Source organism: Crotalus tigris, unplaced genomic scaffold (genome assembly GCF_016545835.1).
Source record: "Crotalus tigris isolate CLP2741 ecotype Arizona unplaced genomic scaffold, ASM1654583v1 scf7180000018419.1029430, whole genome shotgun sequence".
Classification (NCBI taxonomy): Eukaryota; Metazoa; Chordata; class Lepidosauria; order Squamata; family Viperidae; genus Crotalus; species Crotalus tigris.
This window is the reverse complement of record NW_024096993.1, coordinates 429,523-455,323: the sequence shown is the minus strand read 5'-3', so window position 1 is coordinate 455,323 and position 25,801 is coordinate 429,523. Positions and strand designations below refer to the sequence as shown.

The window sequence follows — 25,801 nt, the reverse complement described above, 5'->3', positions numbered from 1 at the left end:
TGTTTCATTTACTCCAACCTAGCACTCAGTGGTAGCTACTGTTGTATATAGCAATCTAGCTCAGTGGTTCTCAACCTTTTTAATGCCGCGACCCCCAACCGGTCGTAAGTCGAGGACTACTCAACCGGTCGTAAGTCGAGGACTACTCAACTGGTGCAGCACCGTTTGCAGAATGGGACTTTTGGCGGGCTCAGCAGGGCAGAGACAGCCTGGACAATTCCTATTGGCTTTTGAAAGCCAATAGAATTAGACTCTATTCAAGAGAGTCTATTCTATTGGCTTTCAAAAGCCAATAGAATAAAAGGGAGTAGCACAGCTAAGGAAAAGGGGAAAAAAATGGCGGACTGCGTTGTTTGGTGACCCCCGTGAAATGGTCATTCGACCCCAAATGGAGTCCCGACCCACAGGTTGAGAACCACTGATCTAGCTGAAGGCAAATATACATGTCCAAGGATAATGTTACAGAATCCAATCTGGGTCAGTCACTGGGAGTAGAGGCTTAGTCTTCTGGGATTTTGGACTCATTCTGGAGCCCAAACTCAGAGAAGTTTTCTCTCATCAGAATGTGATTTGTTCAGATTGGATCCTGCAATATAGCTGAACCTTGTGGTGTGCCCTTTCTCACAAGGTCTCTTCTCTATTTGACAGAACTCAACAATATTTCTGTCCAAGTCTGATTAAAATATTAAATAAACACACAGGGAAGAAGAATGGGGTCTGAAGTCATCTATTCATACCTGGCCAATAGGAAGATCAGGTACACTTATAACCTAAGTTAGAATCTTTCCCACTCAGGTGAGACGTATATATTTCTATTTAAATTTTAATAAATTTGCATCTATATATTGGCAAGTGCAAATTTTATGCAAATCTATATCTTTGTTGCTGAAGCACAAGTTGCCAGGTTGCAACTTTACCACATTATCTTGTATACTTTGGGGGGGCAGAACATTAAAAAAAATAGACCAGCATTTTTTTTCCTACTGGAAAATTCTGAATATTAAAAAAGTTTACATCGTTCCCAGGATATTCATTCATTCATGCTACAAAAAAAAAAAAATTAAGCTTCCTTCTACCAATGTTGGACAAGTTAATTCACAAATTAAAAATAAACAAATAAAGATACTTAAATTCTCGGACTGCACAAAGCAGTGGTCATATTTATCTGATTTTTGCAAATCATGACAGCATCAATGTAAGGTTACTGTTATCCTTATTTCATATGTAAAAATACACTGAGAAATTACCCAAAACAGAATAAAATTTGAGCTCCAGCAAGAGTCCAGAAATATCTTGATCCCATATAAATAATCAGAAGTCCAGTAGCAATTTTTCCAACTAACAAAGTTTATTAAAAGTGTAGGTTTTTCTGAGCTAAATGTATGAGCTCCATCCATCCATCCATTCATCATTGGTCAAGGCTAGCATCTGGGTTTGAAGTCAAAAATATACTAATCCGGCAAAACTGATGAAAGATAAAAGGAGTGTTTTCAAATTCCATCATGTATGCAAAAGCATGTAGCCGTAATTTGGACCAACTGAGAGTTCTAAACTATATTATTCATCTATTCTAGGCTACTGGTCATGATAAATTAATAACATGCATTAAAGTTATCCAAATGTTTATCCCTCTCCTCCCAAAAGTCTATTCATTTTGCTGAAAGGCAAATGCCTGCATACACACATGAAATTCTTTATTAGCATAAGTATTCATGTCTCTAAAGTTCCACATCTATGCTATTTTGGGGGGCATCTGCATATAGAGTTTTCCCTAATACATGCATTTTGAATTAATTTTTGACACATTTTATAAGCACATTCTCCTTGTAAAATTCTTGGTTTGGATTTCTTGAAAGCCCACTCATCTAGAGATTCAAAACATCTGACAATCGTTCATCAAAATGGATGTTTTGTAACAACTTATTCCAGTCCTATGTTATTCATGATTATTCACAATTATAATTCAAATAAGTTTGGTGGGGTATATTTTTAAATAAATTACATAAGACTATGTCCTTAAAAACAATTCCAAGTGGAAGTAGAAGTGAAAATAGAGTGAACCTTTATCCATTATCTTGATGGGTGGGTGGATGGGTGGATGGATATATATATATATACACACACGTGTGTGTGTGTGTGTGTGTGTGTGTGTGTATGTATGTGTGTAACAAGATTTAACCCACCTTGGCTTATCCCCCAAAAAGATCTAAGCATAGTCAAAGTTGGTTAATATTTGGATGAAAGTCGTTAAGGAAATTGAAAACACTAAGCCAGGGCTCATAAGAAAACATTTTTTTAAAAAAACAGGAAAATATCAAATTACTTCCATATTATTGCCAAGAAAACTACAGGAATATGTCTACGAAGACTCCAGGAATCAAGCTCTGCTTGAAAGACATTTTATCTGCATTGCCACATTCAAAGCCCTTCTGGTTTTGATATGGTTGGTGATGGAGAAGAGGGGATTGTGTACTTAACTGAATTTTATTTGAAGCATTGATTTATGGATTGAGATAAACACTGGAATATAATTGTCCCATGACAAATCTGTTACTTATGGTGATTATATACCTGTTAGTATACTTTTGGAACAAATACTACAGATTACAGTTCACCAAGTCTTACTATTTAATCGAAATAAAGTGATTTTAGGGGATGTTCCTAATAGTTGGTGAAGGCCAAAAAACACAATTTATCATACTGAATAATGGAAAATACAGCAGATGGTTTTGCTATGGAAACAAGCAATAGTAGATGCCACAGCTAGGAGCAAAATCAGAACAAGCATAATTTTTCTAATGAATTCTGACATTTACAGTATTTGATTATATCCTTCCTTTTGTATAACTCAAGGTGGCATTTGTAATGCTGTCTTTTCCTCTCCCCCCCCCCCCCGCCACCACAATAATTCTGTGAAGTGGGTTGGGCTGAGAGAAAGAGATTGACCCAAAGTCACCCAGCTGGCTAATGTAGGCCTAGAACTCACTGTCTCCTCGTTTCTAAGCCAGCATCCTTAGCACTACACCAAGTTTGTCCCCTCTTAAAACTTTTTATGATTCAAATTTCATTACCACTGTCCCATCAAGCTGATCTAGATAACCTTATATATAATTTAGAAATATGTAGAATGTTAATGTAGAAATACGTAGAATGTAGAATACTTAAATGTTGAAAACGTTTCACTCAGATCTTGTGCTTTGTTGAAACAACTCGGCCATGATTGACAATGATTCTGAAAGCCTAAAAATAGCTTTTTATTGGTACACATTGGGCCAGTCTACAATGGTACATCCTTCTGCTGCCCCCACTCTGCTAATTGCATGCCTTCCTTCAATCAGTCTATCTAGAATACCTGGTCTGTTATATCACACATGGCATTGCTTGATGTTATGAAATAATATCCTGAGCTAGTTCATTTTATTGTCATAAATAGTGGGATAAATACATAGGTCTGACATCATGTCGATATTTGAAGGAATAGGATCATATGTCAACATGAAATGGCTTATTCCAATAACTGCTTCTTTTACCCACTGCTAGCAATCTTCTTTGGGGGCCCTTTCATAGAGTTCTTCCTGTCCTACCACCTGAAAATGTTTATCAGAAGCTTGGGGAGCTGAAATTGGGATGTTCTGCCAACCAAGCCCACGTTTCTCCAATATCTCAGGGGCTGCCATAAAGAAGAGGGAATTAAGCTATTTTCCAAAGCACCTGAAGGCAGGACAAGAAGCAACGGGTGGAAACTAATCAAGGAGAGAAGCAACCTAGAACTAAGGAGAAACTTCCTGACAGTGAGAACAATTAATCAGTGGAACAGCTTGCCTCCAGAAGCAGTAAATGCTCCAACACTGGGAGTTTTTAAGAAGAGACTGGACAGCCATTTGTCCGAAATGGTGTAGGGTTTCCTGCCCAAGCAGGGGGTTGGACTAGATGACCTCCAAGGTCCCTTCCAACTTTACTACTACTATTATTATTATTATTATGCTTCTAGAGCAGGGGTGGGGATTGATGGCACTTTTATGACTTGTGGACTTCAACTCCCAGAATTCCTGAGACAGCCTGGCTCAGGAATTCTGGAGTTGAAGTCCACAAGTCATAAAAGGGCCATCGTTTCCCCACCTCTGCTCTACAGCATTGTTTCTAAACTTGGGCAGTTTTCAGATGTGTGGAGTTCAACTTCCAGAACTGAAATAGTGTAAAATTTATTTTTTGGGTGATTAAAATGATCGATACAATTAACAGCATCCTTAAACCACAACTATTATCAAACTACCCATCCATTCTTTTTTCCTGAGTATAGTACCATAAATGGCAAAGCATCAGTATGATAAACCATGAGAAGGCAAGTTGCAGCTCAGCTTAGATAATGTCACATGCCCTTATTCCTATATAAGAGACCCGTTCAAACCTAGTAAGTATATTTGTCTCTTCCCTGTAACTTGCTCAGGGAAAGAGGGAAGAGGAATGCCAAAAAGATCTCTTAAGACTGTAATTTAGCTGTACAACACATGGAACAAAAAAGCAATTTCACATCCGTGGAACAATATATCTGTTTCCCATTTCGGAAATGTCACTGTCTTGGCAATTGTGGGAGAATATCGCTCAGCACCTTCCTATCCCATGCTACTATGCGGGACATCTAGCAAACAGGAAGAAATTCTTATGCAGAAAGGAAGGAGCAGTTTCAATGAACTGCCTTTAATTTTAAAAAAAAGGACTTTGCAAATTTGTATATTTAATGATAACATGGTTAGAAGCGCAGAGGTTATCCCTAAGTGAAAGAAATAATATCAGGCAACAGAGACCATTTCGTGCGATCACAGAATGTTACAAATTCTTGCTGAAGAATTATGAATACTTAACGATGTTTTAATACAACTAGGTAAGAGAAGTAGGATAATTATGTTTCAAGTGCACAAAGAAAATTATTTGATAAACTAAATCCAGTAATTTGATTTAGTTGTGGATCTACCCGCATGCCAAACATTTTAGTCTTCCCCAACCTAATGCCTTCTGGATGTGTTGGGACTGCAATACCCAGAGGGTATTAATAGTCCTGATGACTGGTTTGAGGACACCAATTTAAGAAAGACCAGCTGAAATGTTCTGGATCATTCAAAAGTTGTGAACTATGCTATTTCTACAAAAGATTTGAAAGTCATACTTGTTCAGCTTAGGATTGTACCTGTATTCCTTAAGGAACAGGTTTGTGGTCTGGCCATCCTCTAGATCAGTGTTTCCCAAACTTGACAATTTTAAGGCATGAGGACTTCAGCTCCCAGAATTCTACAGCCAGCAACGCTGGCTGTGGAATTCTGGGAGTTGAAGTCCACATGCCTTAAAATTGTCAAGTTTGGGAAACACTGCTCTAGATCAGCGTTCCCCAATGTTTCTGGCTTTGCGGATTGGTGGGGTGGGAGGGAGGATGGTTCTGCGTAAGCGGCCAGCTAGCACATGTCCACATGCAGCTCCATTTACATGAGTGACAGGCACACACGCCTGCTGCTCACTTAAATGGAGCACACACTTGCCCACCACTCGCACAAGTGAGGATGCGTGCTCATCCACACACTCACTGGCTGCTTCCGCAGCCCAGTTGCAAACCCCTCACAGCCCACTAGTGGGCTGCGGTCCACAGGTTGGGGACTCCTGTTCTAGATCCAGATTTGATACTAGACAGAAACAAAAAATGAGCGGCAGTCCTTTCTATCAGCTCTCTACTTATGGACCATACATTAGGGGTTCATGCATTGATATCACAGATTCTGAAGTATGGAAGAGATTTCGTAGATAATTTTCCCCAACTTCCTGACCACTACAGGAATTCATTACTACGGTATCCCCATAGATAGCCATCCAGCTTCTGATTAAACACCTCCAGCAAAGAAGAGTCACTACTTCCCATGGAAGTCTATTCCATTGTTGAAAAATGATTGTAATTATGTATTTTTTCTTAATAATCATGTTGAATCTAATTTCTTGTAATTTAAACCCATTGTTTCTTGTTCTTCTGAAGCTTTCCTGGCAACCTCTGAGAATGAGAGGAGTTTTCTTGTAACTACCACAAATCCAGAAACAGGAAGAGATAATTAATCTTGTATTGCATCACCTGAATCGCTCAACAATTACATATTGGTAAAAGCTAAAACTCAGTATTAGAATTCTGATTTGCTTCCAGTTCATTGGCTAGGTGTTTACCAGATTCAAACCATGATCCCATTCTCTTCAAAGACACAAGTTATTCTGTGATCCATTAATAAGTCCAATTTTCCTTTTTCATATTTTACCAATTTCCATTTCAATACTTATGCATGTAATGGCAGGAGAAACAATGAACTCCAGGTATATGTTTGCTCTGAAGCAAAGCTGCAAACCCAATATACAGTTCTCTCCTTTGGCTCAAGTGTTCATCAGTTTTGCTCCAAAGATGGGTGATTAACTTATTCCTCATCTCAACTGTTGTTTTCTAGGTTTTTGGAAAGTAGCAGGACTTCTTTAGATGTCTCCTCCTTCACAGTTTTCTGGGGATTAAAACCTTCTTCAAATGCTGCAATGTTCAATGTGAAGAAAAGCAGAGGAAGTGATATTATGATGATGTGAGACTCTACTGCTATGGTATGTAATAGTATAGCCTAGGACAGTGGTGGCGAACCTATGGCACGGGTGCCAGAGGCGGCACTCAGAGCCCTCTCTGTGGGCACATGCGCCGTCACCCCAGTCCTAGGCCTTCAGCTGTTTTTTATAAAACGTTTTCGCTTTAGGCCTCTGCTGCCATGCGCAAAAAAAAAAAAAAGGTTCAATCAATAGGTCAATTTCAACTTCTCGCGGGGAAAAAAAAGATCTTGCAAAATTGGAATTGATTGATTGAACTTTTTAGTCCCAACCAGTCTGCGGCTACCACCGCAGCCACGTCCACCCAATGGGCCACCCCCAATTGGCCACACCCAGCCAATGGGACACACCCACCCAGCACCCGACGATGCATAAGTGGGTTTTGGGTTACAGTTTGGGCACCCGGTCTCTAAAAGGTTCGCCATCACTGGCCTAGGACAGTGATGGGTAACCTTTTAAAGACCAAGTGCCCAAAACCTGCCCCCATTCCCCCCTGCAGAGCCACTCACCAGCTCCACGGCCCACTACAGATCACTCAGGTGGCCCAGCAGTGCCATGGCGGCCATGCCCTCCACCCGCGCCTCACAGCATCATCTGCAAGCGATGGGGCACGAGGGCAGAGTCTTGTCCCTGCTGTCCGGCTGCCATGTCCTTGGCTGTGCTGCGACATGCAGGCTGCGCTCAGGGGTGATTCTCCTCAGGGGGGCTGCTGGTGAGGAGGAAGCTGTGGGGCGACGGCATGCGTGCCCATAGAGAGGGCTCTGAGTGCCAACTCTGGCACATGTGCCATAGGTTCGCCATCACTGGCCTAGGAATAGCTCAAAAGGAAGATGCTTAATGTGAGCCTAGCTATTCCAGTCACATCCATTGTGGATGGGAAGAAAACTACAGCCAACTGGCAAAGATAAATCAACTTATTTGGTTAAGGCACCAGTAAAAAATCCATGCCTCTTCGGCATGGCTCAGTTTAAGCAACAAACCCATGGGAAAATAATGTAATTATACCTTAATTAGTGACAAGCCAACCTGACCAGATTTTTTTTGGAGTCTTTGTATTCATCTGTTTGATGCATACTTTTTTTTTTCTTTGACCCTACATGGTTCGAGGAGCACTGAATTTTGAAGGCAACAATAACAAGAAAAATAAAATAGGAAAAAAGTGTTTTTGCCTATCATGCCTTATACTGTATATATACCTATTAATGAGAATCTGATGAACACATCTTTGGTAGAGTCAACCATGCAAGATATAGGATCAGCTTTTTAACCTACTTATAATTAATTTCTTTAATTACAAAATAGGAAAAAATAGACTCTGAATTAAAATTCCACATGAATCATGCTTTGCAAATAAAAGAGGGTGAAATTGGGTATGCAAGCAAGTACATGTATATTTAATCCTCTGTTCCTACTATCATATTAAAAATTATAGTATCTTGTGCAATTTGGGGAAATGCCCTGGAGACCGTATAATGCCCAAAGCTCTTCTCCAGGGTTGATGAACCATTGATAGGGGCTTTTCAAAGTAACAATGGAAGATGCAACTGAGCTGTCAACGCCGCTAATATTGAATATTCTTGCTTTGACAAAATATGCTGAACTGTCTGGTACTTTTAGAGTTAATTCAGAGGAAAATGAGGGAGGAAGGAAAAGCCCATGAAAGAGGATGGAAGAGAACCTTTGTCCTTCAAACTAATTGGAGAATGTAAATCATGACAGCAGAATAAGGGAGGGGGAATGCTAGCAAAAATAACTGCTTAGTGGGTGGGAATTTCAGATCTTAGCATTCCCTTTCATCATGCCTGTGCCGACATTTTGTCACATAAATAAAAAGACTTTTTAAGGATAAAATGCCTGGAAGTTCTTTGAAGTGTTTCATTAGTCGGAAGCATGACATGAGCACAAATAAGCCAGTCCAGAATTTTTCCACAATCAAGAGGTCCTTAACTTTAGGAAAAAGTGTTTTTGCTGGCTAGCTGTAGTGAGAGTGAAACGTCAATCACAAATCAAAATAAAAATTCTAAACTTCTAAGCTTCATTTTCTTTCCTTCTTCCTTTCAGGTATGTCTATCGCAGTGGTTCTCAACCTGTGGGTCGGGACCCCATTTGGGGTCGAACGACCATTTCACGGGGGTCGCCAAACAACGCAGTCCACCATTTTTTTCCCCTTTTCCTTAGCTGTGCTACTCCCTTTTATTCTATTGGCTTTCAAAAGCCAATAGGAATTGTCCAGGATGTCTCTGCCCTGCTGAGCCTGCCAAAAGTCCCATTCTGCAAACGGTGCTGCACCAGTTGAGTAGTCCTCGACTTATGACCGGTTGAGTAGTCCTCAACTTACGACCGGTTGGGGGTCGCGGCATTAAAAAGGTTGAGAACCACTGGTCTATCGGGATAATAGTTTAAAAAAAAAAACAAGATGTGACCCTCTGAGTGTAGCTTCGCCCCTTTTTTTCTGCATTGCATGCATAACTCATATGAAAAACAGGGAGAATTAGCTAACATGACCACAGCTTTGTCTTAATTTTTTTTGACTCCCCCCTCCCATCCCAGAGGAAGCTTTTCATCAACATGGCCACATCAATCATTTTAACAGTACCTAACTTTTTGAAGTAAGAAACGTACTCCTTTGTCAAGGGTTAAAAAAGGACAGACTCTGATGAACTATAACGAAGAACGGGCAAAGCTTTATCAGACTGACATTATACTTCCTAAAATAGCTGGACCCCACTGAATGAAATTTGGTGAGCAAAAGGGCAAGATAATTTTCCCCTCCCAAACTCACTATCCTAGTCCCTTTGAAAACATGTTGGAACTAAGTATATACCAAGAATTTTCAAGACCTGCTGTTTGGCCTTAAGTAAGTACAGGTAGTCCTCGCCTTACAACAGTTCATCCAGTGACCGTTCAAAGCTACAACAGCACTGAAATAACGTCTTATGACTGTTTTTCACACTTATGGCCACTGCAACATCCCCGTGGTCATGTGATCAACATTCAGATGCTTGGCCACTGGTTCATATCAATGACGGTTGCCATGTCCCAGGCGCATGGGATCCCCTTTTGCGACTTTCCGAGAAGCAAAGTCAATGGAGAAGCCAGATTCACTTAACGACTGTGTTACTAACTTATCACCCGGAGCGATTCGCTTAACAACTGTGTGCAAAGAACGTTGTAAAATGGGGTAAAAGTCACTTAACAAATGTTTCACTTAGCAACAGAAATTTTAGGCTCAATTGTGGTCATAAATCGAGGACTACCTGTATGTGACATCAGTGTTTTGTGCGTTATATCTGTCCAAAAGAGAACAGCTGCAGAGTTTCTGTGATTTCTTACTGTTCTCTACTGCATTATCTATGGACATAAATTGTCTGCTCTTCGCTCTTCTTCTTTAGAAGGCAGCCAGGAAACAATATGTGTCTCTGAACGTATTTATTTGCCATAGGGGCATATTAAACTTTTCTTCATAAACCAAAAGATATCCACTCAGGCAATTCAATCAGTGCATTAAATTAGAATTTGAAGTACCCCTAAGGAGTAGTAAAATATTATGAGTCACACAGCATGCAGAAAAGAAGTTCACATAGGTCCTCTCTCCTCCTATTGAGAGAACCCAGAAGAATAGCCTTTGGCCTATAATTCAAGCATTGCGGTGTGTGTTCATACCTCTTTAACTAAGTCAGTGAAAGATCTAGCAGCATATGACAGTTCATTTTAACTTTGGAGGCCAGCCTAGGCCATTTTCTTACTTTATAAGTAATAGGTGTAATATTATATGTAATATAAAAGGTGTAATATTATATGTAATATAAAAGGTGTAATATTATATGTAATATATGGGTAAAAACTGCAATTTTTAGTGTTGTGTCTAGATGTAGAAGTGAGGCAGACTGTCGTTATTTTCAGATGCGCTTAAAATAAGATATCTAGCAGAACTTTCTATTCAACAGAAATAATGGGAGCAAAATTATGTGTCTTTTTCAAATATCTTGAAGAGTTTTAAAATTGGCAGCCAATGTGGTGGAGTTGTGAAGACGTTGGACAAGGAGCAGAGAGCCAAATTTAATATAGTAACAACCCAGGCTAAAATAGACACTGATGCTCACCGGGTTATTTTCTCTCAGTCCACCTTGTCATTGTGGGGGGGGGGGATGAAGGAAGAAGCACCGTTATATAGCCATGAGTTCTTGCTACAACAGGTGGGATATACATTTAATAAATAAAACAAACAACAGTTAAATGATTGCAATAATTAAGTTAAAGTTCAGATTTGGTGCTAAAAATTCTCTGTATCATATAGCGCACAGTTTGGTGGCTAAAATGCGGGGCTGATCCTGGCAATGTGAGGTTTTATCCCTATCCTTCCGTGTTTTTTTTTCTCCCAGCAAACAAGCTGTAACCTTGAACCTTTCTCTACAACCTGAAAAAATCAAACTGCATCTGGAGAAGGAAAATCAGATGTCAATATTATACATTCATCAATTCTCTTTGTTTATTCTAATACTATGAGAGATGGTGCTTATGGAGAGGGAGCTGGTGTGATGGACCACAGTGAAGTGGTAGGCAAGGAGGAAGCACGTTCGAGAAAGAGGGGAAAGGCAAGAGACAGCACAGGCTGAAGATGGATAGAGGCGGAAGTAGAGAATAAGGATAGCCATCCAGGACCAATCTCCCTATCTGTTAGGGTAAATGTAGTAGAGGTTTAGTCTGGCAAGGTTCTATCTGTTGGATGTAAGCAAATAAAAAAACTCTACACTGGCTAAGTTGTTCTTGAGCTAAGCCTGAGAAATACACTGCAATGTAATAATGAAAGAACACCTTTACTTTTCACAAGATAATAAAACTTTCCAAGGCAGTGTTTCTTAATGCTGGAAGATCTTGCCAGTGCTTTTAAAATAAGAAGACAATGCTGGATGTTGGCTGGAGAATTCTGGGAGCTGACGTCTACACATCTTAACATAACTAAGGTTGAGAAACACTGCTTTACATATACATGCATAGCCTATATCAGTGGTGGTGAACCTATTGCAAACGTGCCAGAGGCAGCACTCGGAGCCCTCTTTGTGGGCACGTGCGCCATCACCCCAGCTCCGCCTCCCACTGTGGCCCCCACCTCTCCGGCAGCCCTCCTGGAGGAGAGTCGCCCCCAGGCGTGGCCGGCATGGAGCAGTGCAGCCAAGGACATAACCGGCCAGCAGGGACAAGACATAGTGTGCAGATGATGCTGTGGGGTGTGGGTGGAGGGCATGGCTGCCATGGTGCTGCAGGGATGCCTGGGTGATCTGCTACGGTGGGCCATTGAGGCAGTGCATGGCCCTGTGGGCGGGCAGAGCAGGGGGCGGGCAGGGGTGGGCGGGTTTTGGGTGCTTGGTCTCTAAAAGGTTCGCCATCACTGGGCTATATTCACAAATAACATATCACTTATGAACTAGACAGCTCAGTGGCGGACACTGCAAGAGGAGATGTGAAGCATAAAAGGGCATTTTCAAAATAGTATCTAAGGAACATAGAGAACTGAAGAACCTTTCACATTTTTCTGTAAATTGCAGGGGATTTACCTGAGTCCATCTCTCTCTACCAGACTCAACAGGCAAGGGAGCACAGTTACAAACCTATCCATTTCACAACGTGCCGTGCAAAGCAAGGCGTCTGCTTTACTTATATGAGTGATCCATTTTCAAGAGTGGGCAATTTTTCTCTCCCTCTGTCAGTATAGCCACATAGTTAAAGTGATACCCAGAGACTAATGTTGCAGTTGCAGCCAACTCAGATGGTTTTTAAATAGCCTTAGATAAATTCACAGAGGATAAACCTAACAGTAGCTATGAGTTACGGTGTCCATATGTTATCCTCCAGGATCGGCAGCTGGGGATCAGCAGAGTAGAGAGCCAATAGCCCTACGTACTGTGGGCCTGCTTGGTTTCTGTGGAGAAATCAGCTGCTAGTTGGATGCAGAAGGCCATTTCTAAGGTTCTTACAGATGAATAACAGTTGTCTAGTCCTAGAAATTTCTTGAAACTATAATTCTGGGATACATTTCAATGTACTTATGCATATAGAGCTATTTAAAAGAATCCTTAAGAACTCAACCAACCTATAATTATTAGAATGTTTGGAGAATTTAGTTATTTTATTTATGTAACTTTTACCCCCGCCCCAACTCTGAATAAGTTACAATTGGTTAGAAGCACAAAACCCCAGAACACAACCAGCATCCAAAACAAAATATTGACAGTCAAATGTCGTCTTTTCAGTTTGGGATGGGCTCATTGCATAGTCTAGCCCAGGGGTCTCCAAACTTGGCAACTTTTAAGACTTGTGGACTACAACTCCCAGTATTCCTCAGCCAGACATGCTGGCTGGGGAATTCTGGAAGCTGAAGTCCACAAGTCTTAAAGTTGCCTGGTCTGGCCCAATGCCTGGGAGAAAACCTGGTTCTTAGGGTCTTATGAAAAGCTATCAAGGTCAGGGCCATCTGAACTTTGGGGATGGCATGACCTCTAAGTCCCACCAGGTGACCTTGTTTTGTAGAAGTGATCCAAAGCATGCCCATTGTACTGGCTCTAATATGATGTAGACCATTAGAGATAGGTGGTCCCAGTATGGAAGTGTCAGCTCAGAGGTATATGGCGTTTGGTATCCCTAGGTATAGAGGCACCATGCCCGATACAGTATTGCGGTTCATGGTATCTCTACACCACACTGATTGATGGCACCACCTCCTGTCAATGTGAAGATCTGCATTTTTGCATGTTTAGAATGATCAGAAGGAGTGGCATTGATACCTCTAAGCTTTGGTGCCAGACGCAAGTACCCACTTAAACTTAGCCTAAAGTTGGCTGGGGTCCCACAGGTAACCTAACTCTGTGCCATAAAGGACTCTAAAGTGACAATCAACACTTTGAATTACACCTGGAAGCTTATAATAGGGAGCCCATGCAGCAGCATTATCACTGCTGTCAAAAATTAAATCAGGAAAATTTAGACTGCATTGTTTTTAAAGACATCTGGTTTACTGAGAAGATATTATGTTATGCTTAAATGTGTTCATATTTATTGACACTCATGAAGGGCAGTCTAAAACTAATTTTAATAAACAACAATAACGCCAATATACATGGTACATACGGTAGGATGAGGCTAAAAATATCCCACATAAATGGATCTGTCAGTGAAACTTTTTGAATCAAAGGTATGCAATCTAGGGCCACAATTCACCCCAGGCTTGCTTTACTTAATTTCTTCACTGCTTAGGCCATATCTTCCTGATAAATTTATTAAAACTGTTTGGGATGTTAAATCTGCAATGTAAAAGATGATGGCATCAAAGAATTGATTTTAATTTCATAGAATTCCTGCTTTCACTGCCGGATCCTACTTTAAAATTTGTGAAGTAAGATATTAATATATTTGGATGAGGGAGAGCGTTGCTCAGACTCTGGAAATTCTCTGGATAAGTGGAACTTCAAAGAATCTGGTAGGGTTTTGTAAGCAATACTGTGATGGTAATTAGTTTGCTTCCCTAGGCAGTGTGTTTCCCCTCTGACACCAGAGTTTAAGGTGTTTAAATTGTGTTCTGACCATTCCCTTCTCTCTCTGGAACTGGATTCTACCTAGTAGATAGTGTTAAGCTTGGTGGAAGAAGGAGGTTTCTCTAGATTTCTTGCTTTGCTCTGAAATAATTTCCTGAAATAATTCATTTGCTCAAGCACACACATGCACACACAGACACTTTCCCTTCTGTGACACTGCTACCACAGCCACATGTTCAACTTGAAGAATCAAGATACCAATTTGTTTCCAAGCATATAGTTCAGATGCTCACTTTGACTCATCAACATCTCACTTCCAAGAAACTTGAACATTTTTTCCTTGACTCCTAGCAACAGAAAGAATGAAACTAATTCTTCAGTTGTAGATGAGAAAATTATTTCTACACCCAGATTGCCAGGCTGCAACCTGGATACCATATTTGAATGTTTAACTTTGCTGAATTAGGGATGACACAGCTTTCTTGGTTCCTCCCCAGATTCCATCCATCTGCAGCAACTCTTTTTTTTTTTTCATTCTCTCTTGTGTCACACACAAAAGCTGACAAAAGCAGATGAAATGTTAGGAGCAGGTGAGAGAATCTCTTGATACCTCTTGATACCAGTATAAAAGTAATTATGAATATAGGCCAAATCCCTAATTTGCAAACTGGCAATCTTCACTTACAGTCCAGGTTGAACGCCACTTAAAAATGGGTCCAGTTGATTTCAGGAGAGCAGATCAAATAATCATGCCATTATCCCTTTTTGATATTTTCCTCCTGTGGCAAGGTAGATATGCCCAAGTTCTTTCTTAGTGCCCATTTCCATCTATCTCACTAGATCCGAATGTGAAACTTGGAATATGACATGTTTCATATAAAAACTGGCATGGGTTACAAATTACAATGATTACAAGTTGACTGGAATGAATGGTCCCCTCTAATGATTGGTTGATATTCATCTTGAATCAAGAATTCACACACAGCCAAATTGCAAGTAGTTGCAATTTGATGTCTATAGGATGGTAGACAACTGAAGCTTTAATCGCTTCCACTTTCCTACTTCCAGCAGCCTTCAGTCTTAGCTTGAGGGAATCCTTTCCACATGAATGCATACATTGAAGAGAAAATTGTAGGCATGTGCTAGATGGGGATTTTCAAGGGTTTCTTGGGCAGCAGAACCTGAAAAAACTTGAACCTCTGATCAAGAGACCAAACTCTAATGAAGGAAAATTATTAGAGTAAAGTAAGTAAATTATTATCACAAGTGGCCCTCGACTTACAGCCACAATTGAGCTGAAAATTTATGTTGTTAAGTAAAATATTTGTTAAGTGAGTTTTTGCCCTGGTGGCGCAGTACTGCAGGCTACTTCTGCTGACTCCCGGCTGCCAGTAGTTCGGCAGTTCGATCCTCACCGGCTCAAGCTTGACTCAGCCTTCCATCCTTCCGAGGTCAGTAAAATGAGGACCCAGATTGTTGAGGGGGCAATATGCTGACTCTGTAAACTGGTTAGAGAGGGCTGTAAAGCACTGTGAAGCGGTATATAAGTCTAAGTGCTATTGCTATTGCCCCATTTAATAACATTTCTTGCCTCTGTTGTTAAGTGAATCAATGCAATTGATAAGTCAGTAACCCAGTTCTTAATCTGGCTTCCTCGTTGACTTTGCTTGTCAGAAAACCACAAAAGGTGATCACATGACCTTGGGACACGGCAACGGTCATAAATATGAACCAGTTGCCAAGCATTTGAATTTTGATCACATGACCATGATGATGCTACAAAGGCCGTGACCGTGAAAAAGGGTCATGTCATTTTTTTCAGTGCCATTGTAACTTCGAACGGTCACTAAATGAACCATTGTAAGTTGAGGACCTACCTGTATTACTATTATTACCCTTATTCTCTCACAGAAATGCATCAATCTCTCATGGAGCTATAGTTTGCACAAAACATATGATATATAGCACATTTTGCTATAGCTCACACCTCAGTTTGTATAGGCCTAAATCAGATAAATGAAACTGTCCAGCTCCACTCAAACTGAGTATACAATTTGTAATTCCAGAATTTGATATCCTTGGTCAACTCCAATGATCACCATCTGGCTTGATCAGTGGCCACTTTTCCTTTTTTTGGCACATGAAATGGGGGATGGGTTCTGTCTGTCTCACTGAGCTTTTGATGTGGCATCATTAGAATGAGAGGTGCCTTAAGTTGGCTTGGAGGAGAAAATTACTGTTCATAAGGAAAGGAGGGAAGATATAGATAATGCTGGAACATGAACTGGAGTGATGAAAAAAACTATCATTTTTCCTATAGCCAAATATAGTAAGATTGCTAGTGCAGGATTTTGAGCGTATCAACCAGGGACCTATGATTTAACTAGAATTTGAAAAAAGGAATATTCATTATTGTCCAATATGCTCTCATAAAACCAATGATGTGAGGGTGGGTGCCCTATAAAATACTAGGAACAGAATCTAACTTCAATTCTAAGTAAATAGATTTACATCCAAGAAAAAGAAGAGACTGGTGTTCAGTCTTATGAAAATGATCTGCTGGTATTAGAGTAGCCAGCAGCACTTGTCATAGACCAGTGGTGGCGAACCTGTGGCACACGTGCGAGAGGCAGCACGCAAAGTCCTCTCTGTGGGCATGCATGCCCTCGCCCCAGTCCTATGCCTTCAGATGGGTTTTATAAAACCTTTTCGCTTTAGGCCTCCGTTGCCATGTGCAAAAAAAAAAAAAAAAGTTCAATCGGTCAATTTCAACTTCTTGCGGGAAAAAAAAGATGTTGCAAAGTTGGAATTGATGGATTGAACTTTTTAGTCCCACCCAGTTTGCCATTACCACCACAGCCACGCCCACCCAATGGGCCATGCACACCCAACGGGCCACACCTACCCAATGGGCCACACCCACCCAGCACTCAATGATGCATAAGTGGGTTTTGGGTTGCAGTTTGGGCACTCGGTCTCTAAAAGGTTCGCCATCACTGTCATAGACTTTGCATTTTTATGGAATGCCAAAATTCATGGGAATACTATTTGAACATTAATTTCCTGAACACATCAGGAAAATATCCAGACATTTAGGAAACTTGTATTTTTTGGGGGGGGGGTTTTCTAGAAAACTCATTCAAACATCTTCTCACATTCATCCAGATTACAGACTTATCCAAAACAAAGCACTCCATAGACTGATTGCATTGTGGATGGACCAATGAAACCTCCCAACAGGTTTTGGCATATTGGAGAAAAGTGTTTAGGACAGTGGTTCATAGACACATATGTCTGCTCCTCTAGCAGCTATCATAACTGTTAAACATTGTGCAGAATCAAAAGGTTGTGTTTTCTGACCAGCTGTCCTAATACGGTAATTCTCCCTTGCGTTTCCCTTGCAGTTTTTTTGGACTTTTGCTGCTAGGCCCATGTGAGTGATGATACTGGATAATTATGCTAGCAAGTCCCAAATAATTAATTTCTATTTTCTAGGATTTCTTCAGTATGTATGATTAAATAGAGCCAGGACTGAGAACAGAGGCTGTTGCTATTTGTCAATAAAAGACATGTATCCAAAAGAGTACAACAACAAAGAAGGATTTCAAAAAGTCATCCACATAAGGAAGATATTTGGACACTCCATTAAAGAAAGCTCTAATATCCAGACATGCTACCTAGCAAACTACATCTTGACCACCTAGTATTTTCTTGGTTTTTCCTATGCTCACAATAATATCATTCCCATTTTTGAGAAAAGAGTTCTTTCATTGTCCAAGTAAACTGATCTGATAATGCAAAACATATCGTTGTTACCATTCTTTGACATAAAATTTGAAAGCAAATTTATTTAAATAAAATGGGTGTTTCTCTCAACTGTTAATTAAGGATCATCAGAGTAGGGCTATAAAACTGGATGATCGTTGGATGGCAGACAACATGGAGAATTTCTCCTGGCTTGCCTTTAAGTGATTGTCTGGATTTGTATAAAAGCCTTTAAAAAATTCTGCCAAGCAAAATATAAAGAAAGAAGCATGTGGAAGGGGGATGGGATATGTGGTAGCAACACAATTAGGCTCCAGAGCAAGAATAGGATACCTTTGGGGGTTAGTGGACAAATGTAGAATGTTGAATATCTGTTATAGACACTTTTAAAAGTGGCCATCATTGAAGTGGGTGGCTGGGAGGAGGAATTTGTGCATTTATAAAACTGTTGTTGCAGTAGCCGTGCCCATTAATCAGATGTCAAACTGCTGATATTTCTGCTTGTCATTTTCACAGACCGGGCATTTTATGTTCCCCCAGGTAACACCTGATCCTTTGGCTGTCCCTGTTAGGCCCATGTGAGATCAACTGGAAAACAGAAATCAAATGTAAATAAGTATATGTCCCGCATGCAATACAATTGCATTGCTTTTATTTTGAAGGTGACTGCTATTTTATCTTTCAGTTTTAAGTATGTGCGCCTGTGCATGCTTACACATATTCACAGTACGATTGGTTTGGCCCACCACAACAGTCCCAGTTTCTCATGTGACCCCTTGGAAAAATTAACTACCTGCACTAGGATAATATTTTTGACTCATACCACCTTCGTCTCTTTTCTTCTAAGCTGGTGAGTATACCTCCAAGCAAAGATCTGTAGGCTGAAACCATGCATCATTTAGAGTTCAAATGTTTTTTTTCTTAAAAAAAAAAAAAATGGTGCCGGAACTCATACACGTCATACAACCCGCCTTGCCTACCCTACAAGGTTCCATCCAAAAAAGGTGCCAGAACTCTGTTCTGGGCGTTCTATGAGAAAAAAAGCCCTGTAGAGTTCTAAGGATGTTGCAAGCTCCTGAGATTAAAAATAGAGACTAATGTTTTGTTTTCTAATATGGCAACTGTCCATTTCATTTTAATTAAGGAAATCTAAAAAACAAATAAAGGAATCCTTAAGCAACAAAACCCTTGTGGGACATGAAACTTACGGTTGCTAAGAATTCCTAGATACGCTGACACCTACAGATATATACCTTATTTTCAGCACTGCTCTAGAATGAAGCGTGTTTTGCCTTAAGGATGTTCAGAATTTCTTCATGTGTTGAGGACAATATAAAATTGAGTAGTTTATTTTATTTATCTGTCAATCAAATTTCTACACGGCCCATCTTAACTAAGCGGTTTACAAACAAGATAATCAAGCACTATGATGAAAAAGTTAGCCTTACTCCACCTCTGGCGATGACTTGTTAGGATTTGAATTTAAGGTGGTTGTGAATAGAAAAGATTAGATATAGAGAGTTTTTGTTTTCAAATAGTAGAGAACTTAAGTCATTGAGTTATTGTTAACAAGGCAGCTAATATAAATTGATTAAAAAAATAAGTAAACTCTAGTTGACTACTCTTCCTCACAGTTACTGATTTATTAAAAAGAAATCAGGAGTGATGCCTGGAATCAAAATTTAGTTTACCAAAATCCAAATAACCAACTCCTTGTGAAAAATGCCCCCTTCCCCCGATGTTTGAGCATCTTAAAAGGTTAATAAACAATACATGTGATGTGTTAAATATGAAGGATTTGCAGGTTTGGTGGTTTGTTTCCACATGAAAAAATGTTGTCTTTCTAAGGATGTATCATTGGCATTTGTCAACAAAGAAACTGTGTAGAATGTGTAAAGGTATTTTGAATCCTTGCTGGAAATGTGAACATGAAGGAACATTTTATCATGCAAAAATGATAAAAATATGGATACATACGCTGATATGCATACATTAATTCAGAAGGTTTTCAAGGTTAAAGTACAAATGAAACCAGAGAGTTTTCTTTTGGGACTAATGGACAGGTAACTAGAAAAAAGTCATGGAATTGGTTTTTATATATAACAACTACAATGAGATATGCTCAAAACCTGCCTGCAATGGAGGAGTGATTGATGAAGATGATGGAACTTATACAGATGGCTAAATTAACTTATTTGATCAGAAAAAAACCCCATTTACCTGGAAACCCCTTACAGACTTTTTTGCATGACAGAAAATCAGGCACTTATTACTAAATAATAGAAAAAGTGAGCTTTTTATAATATTAAAGTAAAAGACAGTCTGCATTTGTACTTAATATTATGTTTAATAATATGTTTGCCACAAAGGAAATTGGAAACTTCTTTTAATTCTTTTTTGCACTTTTTGCCTTTTTTCCTTCTTTTACTTACTATTTATTAGCTTGTGTTAATTTTTTTGTTCTTTGTAAAACTTATTACAAAAAATTATAAAACAGAAAAAAATGTTGCCTTCTCTGTATACAGTATTTTGAGGACTCTTTTCACTCTTAATCATGCACTGGGCTACTAGCTACAGCACCCTTTAAAAAAAAAAAATTCCTTTGCTACTTTCCAGTCCCCAAAATTTCTTAGTTGGCTGCCTTGTTGAGTTGCCTTTTGTGAAATAACAGTCAGCAAATGTGTTTCTTTTTCTCTTTATATTATGCAATAGAGTGAAATTCTAATACTTGCTTTCCATGTATACAGTGTGGAAAGCTATTCCTTACAACGTGCATTAAATGAAGTCAAAAGGCATTTTAGACAAATTTCAGTTCAGCTGGAGTGCCACATCCCTAAATGCATAGTATTTTTTTAAAGACAACGTTAAACAAGCCAATTCACATCTTCCTCTTTTCTTCCCTAAAGAAGCAAAATACAGAAAATGCTGTATTTCCAGTGCTATGAACTTCTCTGCTGCTGTTTATGGGAGCACAGAACTATGATAGACACTTTTACACATTGCTGAATTTCCGTAGGTCCATCATATCACTTAGTTCCACATCACGTGTTACTGTGTGTCAGGACCAAGAGTCCTTGATTTTTACACTCATGTTGCAGCTGATCTTGAAAAATATCCTAAAACCAATCTAAGCTTTAACTTATCTAAGCTCTGTTTATTTAAGGGCTTTCTTCTCTGAAAGCACCTGACAGGTTGAAATCCCTCAACACTGTCGTTTTAGGTTACACTGTGAGATTCTGATTATTAAACTGAAACTCCAGACCTAAAAGTTCACAAAGCAGCAACCTTTCCAGGACCTTTCTTTTAGAGTTCCTTTCAAATAGCTATTTCCAGATGTTTCCCTAAGCTTTGATAGTGCACAATAGCCATAATGTAGAACAGAGGTGTCAAACTCAATTTCATTGAGGGCGCATCAGCATTGCGGTTGCCCACGGGGGGGTGAGTGGGTGTGGCCAGGTTGGGTACAGTCTACTGAGTGGGCGTGGATGGAGTGGGTGTGACCTACTGGGTGGGTATGGCCAGCTCTACATCGTTCCTGTCAAGGGTGCCTGTGGGGGCCTGGGCAGGAGTGGGACAGATCTGAGGGTCTCTGCCAGAAGGGGGTGGGACCGGGGCAAGCGCCAAGGCATGGTCCATTTCTTCATTCCTCACAAAGGGTGACACCTCCCCAGCATGCACCTAAGGGGCGGGGCCAATGTGGCAGGGGCTGGTTCCTCGCTGTTTCTAGACGGCCTTGTGGAGCTAAGACTGAATGCGTTTCAGCATAGATGGCCACCACAAAATTGTACATTGACTCCCGGCTGGCCTGGGCCAGGGCCAAGGCAGTGGGGGCCGTTCCCTCACTGTTTCCAGGATGGCTTCGCGGGCCACATGAAACCACTTCACGGGCCGCATCTGGCCCCCATGCCGTGTGTTTGACATGTCTGATGTAGAAATATGTTCTTCTCAAGAAAGTAAAAACAGACTTCAGATGAGTGCAGAACACAGGAAGAAACACACAAGTTTCTGCATTCTTAGTTATTTAGTTGGTAAGGAATCAATGAGAGATTGAGGAGAGGGAATGAAGGAATTGAGATGTTCCTCTCAATTTCACTTTCAAATCTTCAGGAATCTTGGAAATTTCTATATGGATGCATGGATAAATGGACACTCAGACAAACATACAACAGTACTTACAAGTAGGGTGCTCTTAGTGACTTTTCAGAACAATCATAAAAAGCAACACAGCTATTTAGATTCATTTTCAAATGTCTATGGAGATTCTCGGTCATCCAGGTCATAGTTACCCCAAAGGTGCTTTTTCAGAGGCAACTGGACTTTTTTTGAAGACTTTCTTGGATGAGAAGTGAAACGTCTTCAAAGAAAAACAAGAAAGTCCAGTTGCCTCGTGAGAAAGCACCTTTGGGATTCATTTTCAAAATACCCTTTTCATCTGCATCAGCTTCCATGCCTTTCATCCTTCCTTCTTCAGAAGTATTATTACAGTCCTTGTTTGAAATTCACCAACATACAAATCCACTCCGGTTCAGGTATCGATGGATGGTCACTGACGGGTATTGGTTAAACTGTGTGAAACAGCTATTGACTTATCATCAAAAAGGTCTTCCAAGAATATCAGCCCCAAACCTGCAGCATTGATGGGATTCACACTGGGACAGCACACAGTGTCAATGCTTGCTGACAACTTTTTTCTAAATTGCTTTGTGAGTTACTTTGAAAAGGAAGCAAGGGTTGAATGGATCCCACATGTCTATCCTGACCACCCTCTGCTCTCTTGCTGAGGTGTTTTAATAAACACGGGAATCTGAATTCCTTTTCTGCCTGCACATTACATCACCAGAGGGCCGAAGAGAATGTTTGTGCAGCAGAAATGAGGCTATGTCTCTCACACACAGGACCCCCAGCAGATCTTGGGCGAAACAAACGAACAAACAAATAAATAACACCTCACTTAGTCGGCTTGCTATTATGAAGCTACGCAGTGTAGCTTTGACCACCCTGTAGAAATTGCAACCACACTCTCAGCATATCCCAAATATCTGGAGCATCCCCAAATATCCTCTGCCAAAAAGGATCCCAAAACTGATAGTTTAATAATCGACATACATTTACTTTCAATGCCATCTCCAACTTACTTAACGTCCCATCCCTTTTTTTTTTCCTTTTGGCTAAGAATATATGCTTGGCATAAGCACACACAAACCCTCCCCCTTTTTTTGTCTGAAGCAATATTGGGATGATACCGTGTGCACGTGATCTGATCTCATCGAGCTGCCCTCTCTCCATTTGCGACCCCCCTCCTCTATCTTTTTTTTTTAAGAAAAAAAAAAAGAAGATAAATAAACGCTCCTTTCCCCCTCCGGTAGAAAAGAAGGAGGTGGAGTTTCCAAGGCAGGTGGACGAGGATGGCCAAGCTTTTCCAAATCTCCTAGGGGAGATTTCGGAGGACCCAGATCTCCGTGGGGAAGAGCAAATTTCGGTGGGGAGATTTCGGGAAGCTTGTCTGAATCAATGCGAGGTCACAGGAGACCATCGCTCAGCCGATTCCGCTGGGCAGGTTGGACAAGACCTTCTTTCGCCGTTTCCAACCTGCACTTAATCCATCCCGACATCCCCATCCCCCTCAACCTACGCCGCGATTGCGCTTAAGGCGCATTTCGTGCAACCGCACATGCAGGCAGACACGCAGCCCCGCTTGGTGGGCTCCCACCGATGGTTGTTGCTCTTTCAGCCGGGGCTTCCGCGAGGGCAGCGGCATCTCCCCCCCCCGCCAACCAACCGCGAGCAGGGACCCCTGGTTCTCTCCCCCCCCCCCACTCCACTCCAGCAGAGCCGCGCATCCTCACCTCTACGAAATAAAAGCAAGGCAACAGGGTGACGCTTTCCTTGGTCGCGACTTTGCTTTTGGGCCTCTCCTTGGCAGACATGCTGATCACGGGGCCGAGGTGGGGAGCCGGGGCTGGCGCGGGGGGCGGCAGCGCGTTAGCCAGGGCGGCCGGGGCGCTGCCGGGGAGCCTGCCTGCTCGGCTGCCCCAGACCCGCGCGGTGATGTCACATTCCCCCGGGGCCACCTCTCGCCTGGGAAGGAGCGCGCAGCCCAGCACTTCTTCCTCTCTCGGCGGCAGCAGCAGCAACAAGCCTCCTTGCTCGCTGCCGCCGCCGCCGCCGCCGGCACTGTACGGCCGGCCTCCTCTCTCGGCCACCAGCCGCCGGGTCTCCTCCTTCTCCAAAGCGGCGGCGATCAGCGCTTCCTCCTGCCCGCCACCGCCGCCGCCAACGCCACGGTCCACGCCGGGATAGATCCCGGGCTTACATCGAGCCGCTGTGGTAGCCCTCGCAAGCCGGCTTTTTCGTGCAATATTCATAGATCTGACGTCAAGGAACCAGCTCCATGAGAAAAGGATAGAAGGGGGTCCGGGTGCCTACATGATGAAGCTGGAAGAAGAAGAAGAGGAGGAGGGGGAGAGGGAGGAGGAGGCAGGCGAGCGAGAGGAAGCGGGCGGGGGGAGAGCGAGGCAGCCCCCTTAACCCCTTCCCTCTTTCGTCTGAACGCATTATTGGGTGAAGATTTACGAAACGTCGGGGAGGGGGAGGGAGGAGAAATGGGGGAACCAGCTAGCTCGCGAGGAAGGGGGAAGGGGGCGTGGCGAAAGGCTTTTATTTTTTTTTCCCCACAGGTTGCGGTTTTTGTTTTTTTTTAAAGACAAGTAGCCGTGGCTGTCGGCAATATCACTGGCGGATGCGATAGTTGCCTTTCCAGACACAACAATCTGATTGGGCACGAGGCGGGCCCGTTCGACCAATTAGGTAGAGCTCCTTCCTTCTAGAGTAGAATAAGTAAATGGGGGAGGGGGGAGTTTGAGGACATGATGCCCAATGTCGGGCTATTGAAAGCAACCATTATCGGGATAGTTTTGGGTCAGTCGCGGTCACTTTTCCTCCGCCTGACCCCAGGATGGTCGCTGTGGGGATAGTTTGGACCTTCCCAAGAGGCATCAGGTGGCACAAAAGGCAATAGGTGTACTATAATAAGCAAGCAAGGATTCTGCCTCTCATTAGGTCCTGGCTCAGAATAATACAATGGCTACTACAGTAGTTCGTTTTCACAACGGTGCATGAGTTCAGCTTAGTTTATGCCGCCAGAGACTGGTTAAGAGAGGTGGGATCCGCATAAGATCACGTGGGAATGGGCAACCGCTGGAGAGAGAAGATAAAACGGACTTCATAGTTTCTCCCAACTTCTGAAATGCAGCACAGGTAGTCCTCAGCTAACACCACAGTTGAGCCCCAAATTTCTGTTGCTAAGTGAGTTTTGCCCTGTTTACGATTTTTCTTGCCGCAGTTGCTATGTGAATCACTGCAGTTCTAAAGTTAGTAAGATGGTTGTTAAGTGAATCTGGCTTCCTCACTGACTTGGCTGGTCAGAAGGTGGGTCACATGACCACAGGATATGGCAACCATCACAAGTATGAGCCAGTTGCCAAGGCTCTGAATTTGCATTACATGACCATGGGGATGCTGCAACGATCGCAAGTGTGAAAAATGGTCGTAAGTCCCCTTTTTTTTTTCCATTGCTGCTGTAATTTTGAACGGTCACTAAACGAACTGCTGTAAATCGAGAACGACCTGTACTTCCTTAGCTACTTGAACGGACCACATTTTTGGAATCCAGGAATGCCAGTCCTTCATTCGGCAATCTTGTTTTGTTTTGGGAGAGTAGAAGAAGCTATTCTGGAAGGGACCTTGGAGGTCTTCTAATCCAGCCCCCTACTCAAGCAGGAGAACCTATACTATCTCAGACAGGTGATTGTCTAGTCTCTTCTTTAAAATCTCCAGTGATGGAGCACCCACGGTTTCTGAAGGCAAGCTGTTCCACTGATTAATTGTATTCACTG

At 41.7% G+C, this 25,801-nt stretch overlaps 1 protein-coding gene across 1 annotated transcript in view; it reads right to left on the bottom strand.

Moving 5' to 3' along the window:
- PLPPR4 (phospholipid phosphatase related 4) overlaps positions 1-25,159 on the bottom strand; it is a 44,964-nt gene extending 19,805 nt beyond the window's left edge. Inside the window, exon 1 of the mRNA XM_039352262.1 lies at positions 23,753-25,159. Coding sequence (XP_039208196.1) covers positions 23,753-24,271 — 519 coding nt within the window. The 5' untranslated portion in view covers positions 24,272-25,159. The remainder of the gene's footprint in view (positions 1-23,752) is intronic.
- Positions 25,160-25,801: the final 642 nt, after the last annotated feature.